The sequence below is a fragment of the Micromesistius poutassou genome (assembly GCF_964030765.1).
Source record: "Micromesistius poutassou genome assembly, chromosome: 3".
Taxonomy (NCBI): domain Eukaryota; kingdom Metazoa; phylum Chordata; class Actinopteri; order Gadiformes; family Gadidae; genus Micromesistius; species Micromesistius poutassou.
In genome coordinates, this window is record NC_140273.1 from 22330357 (window position 1) to 22332856 (window position 2500).

General features: G+C 48.9%; 1 protein-coding gene across 1 annotated transcript in view; it reads left to right on the top strand.

The window, feature by feature from the left end:
- tenm3 (teneurin transmembrane protein 3) overlaps nt 1-2500 on the top strand; it is a gene marked incomplete at both ends in the record, with an annotated part of 87157 nt that overhangs the window by 51002 nt on the left and 33655 nt on the right. The window contains 2 exons of the mRNA XM_084466045.1: nt 1276-1377; nt 2000-2173. Of these exons, the coding sequence (XP_084322171.1) occupies nt 1276-1377; nt 2000-2173 (276 nt within the window). The remainder of the gene's footprint in view (nt 1-1275; nt 1378-1999; nt 2174-2500) is intronic.

Below are 2500 nucleotides of genomic sequence, written 5' to 3' on the forward strand. Positions count from 1 at the left end.
GTGTGTGTGTGTGTGTGTGTGTGTGTGTGTGTGTGTGTGTGTGTGTGAGCGTGTGTTTATCCAGATGCACATGTATGTGCTATAACACGGACAGTGAGAAAGGGTATTTTTTACATCCGCTTTCACCTGGACACACAACACACAACTACGTCACGCTCACGAGCAGGAACCCATAAAGAGCAGCTTAGTTTCTCACTCAAAGGGGCTGCCACTTGAGAGCGATCTGTGTGTTTGTTCCTGAACTTTGTGTCAGGCATAGCGCTGTCAAAAAGTGATATTACAAACAGGCTGCTGGCAGTTGTTGTTGTTCGAGATGAGTGCAATAAGTTCATGTATTTTGAACTTCTGCTGTGGGCAAAAGTTAGCCGATGTTGACTCCTAGAAACACTGCTGTTGAATTAAGCCGTGTGGGTGGCAGTGTTGACGGGCTTTATTCTGCGTTCACTTGTTGCACACAGCCACATGACACCCCCGGTCAAATGCTTTTCTGTTTATCGTCAGAATTTGTCATCAGTTCAGTTCTTTGCCTTTGGGCACAAGCAGTGGCATTTTGACATTAACTTTTAAATGTCAACTCCTTCAAACTATTTTCAATGTGAAAGTTTGAAAACTTAGGTTTACTCTTTTATCTCTTAAAGTACAGTATATGTAAGTAATTGATTTAGGTTCAAATTTGAACATTTCAAAATTTTCGGGTCCGGCAAAAAAACAAAAACAAAAAGAGTCTATTCTCGTTTTTTTTGTTTTTTTTCAGATTAAGGCTTTCATTTTAGTTTAAAACCTCAGATTTACAATTGCCGTTCATCAACATGAAAATACCAAAACGCCTCTGGACGCAATTGGATAGACCTACAACCAATCAGAGCAACGCAACCCGACACATCAGACAAATCACACCTCTCCGTTGTTTTCTCCTCTCCTCACCACGCTGAGCCCCACACTAAGATGAACCGCTGTGATTGGCCAGACTCCGGCCAGGTCTGCTGTCAGTCTGTCTGAACGCGAGGGGGGCCAGACGCAGATCAGTCAGAGCATATAAAACATAAGCTTGCAGGTTCGTCTGGTTCCTAGGTTAAGAAGTCTTAAACTTAACTTTGTACTTTGTACTAAAACGGAAGCAGTGAAGGAAAATATCTGCGTGCTGCGTCGCGTGACAGCAGACAGTACACATGCCTGTGGTTCGCTATGCATTTGGAAGACGGACCAGTCGTGTTCTGCCCTGTGAGGTGTTTGTGGTTCTGAAGACTCCTCTTGTCTCCTGAATGACGCTCCCAGGTCCGCCTGGAGTGGCCCACGGACCTGGCCATCAACCCCATGGACAACTCCATCTACGTGCTGGACAACAACATTGTGCTGCAGATCACTGAGAACAGACAGGTGGGGAGAAGCACGTTCTCTTTGTGTGACTATCCTCTGCTCTTCTGCAGGTCTGCGTGGCTGTGGATATTTATCCATATAGCGCTGCTATACATTAATAATAATAATAATATCAATAATTGTTTTAATAGTAATAATAATACATATTATTTATGTAGCGCTTTTCTGAGTACTGAAAAACTATTTTTACAATATAAATAGAGAAAAAGAAAAAAAAAACTATAAGGTAAATATCACATTAAAACATTTACAGGCATACAAATAAATGTTTATATTTGTTTATGTATAAACATATATATATATATATATATATGCTTGGTTTAAGAGATAAAACATCAACTCAATTTTGTGTGTGTGTGTGTGTGTGCGTGCGTGCGTGCCTGTGTGCGTGCGTACCTGTGTGTGCCTGTGTGTGTGTGTGTGCCTGTGTGTGTGTGTGTGTGTGTGTGCCTGTGCGTGCTTGTGTGCGTGCGTGTGTGCCTGCGTGCCTGTGTGCATGCGTGCGTGCCTGCGTGCGTGCCCGTGTGCGTGCGTGCCTGCCTGCGTGCGTACCTGTGTGTGCCTGTGTGTGCGTGCCTGCGTGTGCGTGTGTGCGTGTCGTGCCGTGCGTCTGGTCCCACAGGTCCGCATCGTGGCGGGCCGGCCCATGCACTGCCAGGTCCCGGGTATGGAGTACACCCTGGGGAAGAGGGCGGTGCAGAGCATGCTGGAGGGCGCCACCGCCATCGCTCTGTCCTTCAGCGGCATCCTGTACATCGCCGAGACGGACGAGAAGAAACTGCACCGCATCCGGCAGGTCAGAGCTCTCCCCCCTCTCCCCCCTCTCCCTCCTCTCCCTCCTCTCCCCCCCGAATCCTCCTCTCCCTGAACCCTCCTCTCCCGCTCTCCCTCTCCCCCCTCCTCTCCCCCGCTCCCTCTCCCCCTCTCCCCCCCTCCCCTCTCCCTCTGAACCCCCCTCTCCTCCTCTCCTCTCCTCCTCTCCTCCTCTCCCCCTCTCCTCCTCTCCCCCTCTCCCCCTCTCCCCTTCTCTCCCCCTCTCCCTGAACCCTCCTCTCCTCCTCTCCCCCTCATCCTCCTCTCCTCCTCTCCCCCTCTCCCCCTCCTCTCCCTCTCTCTCCCCCTC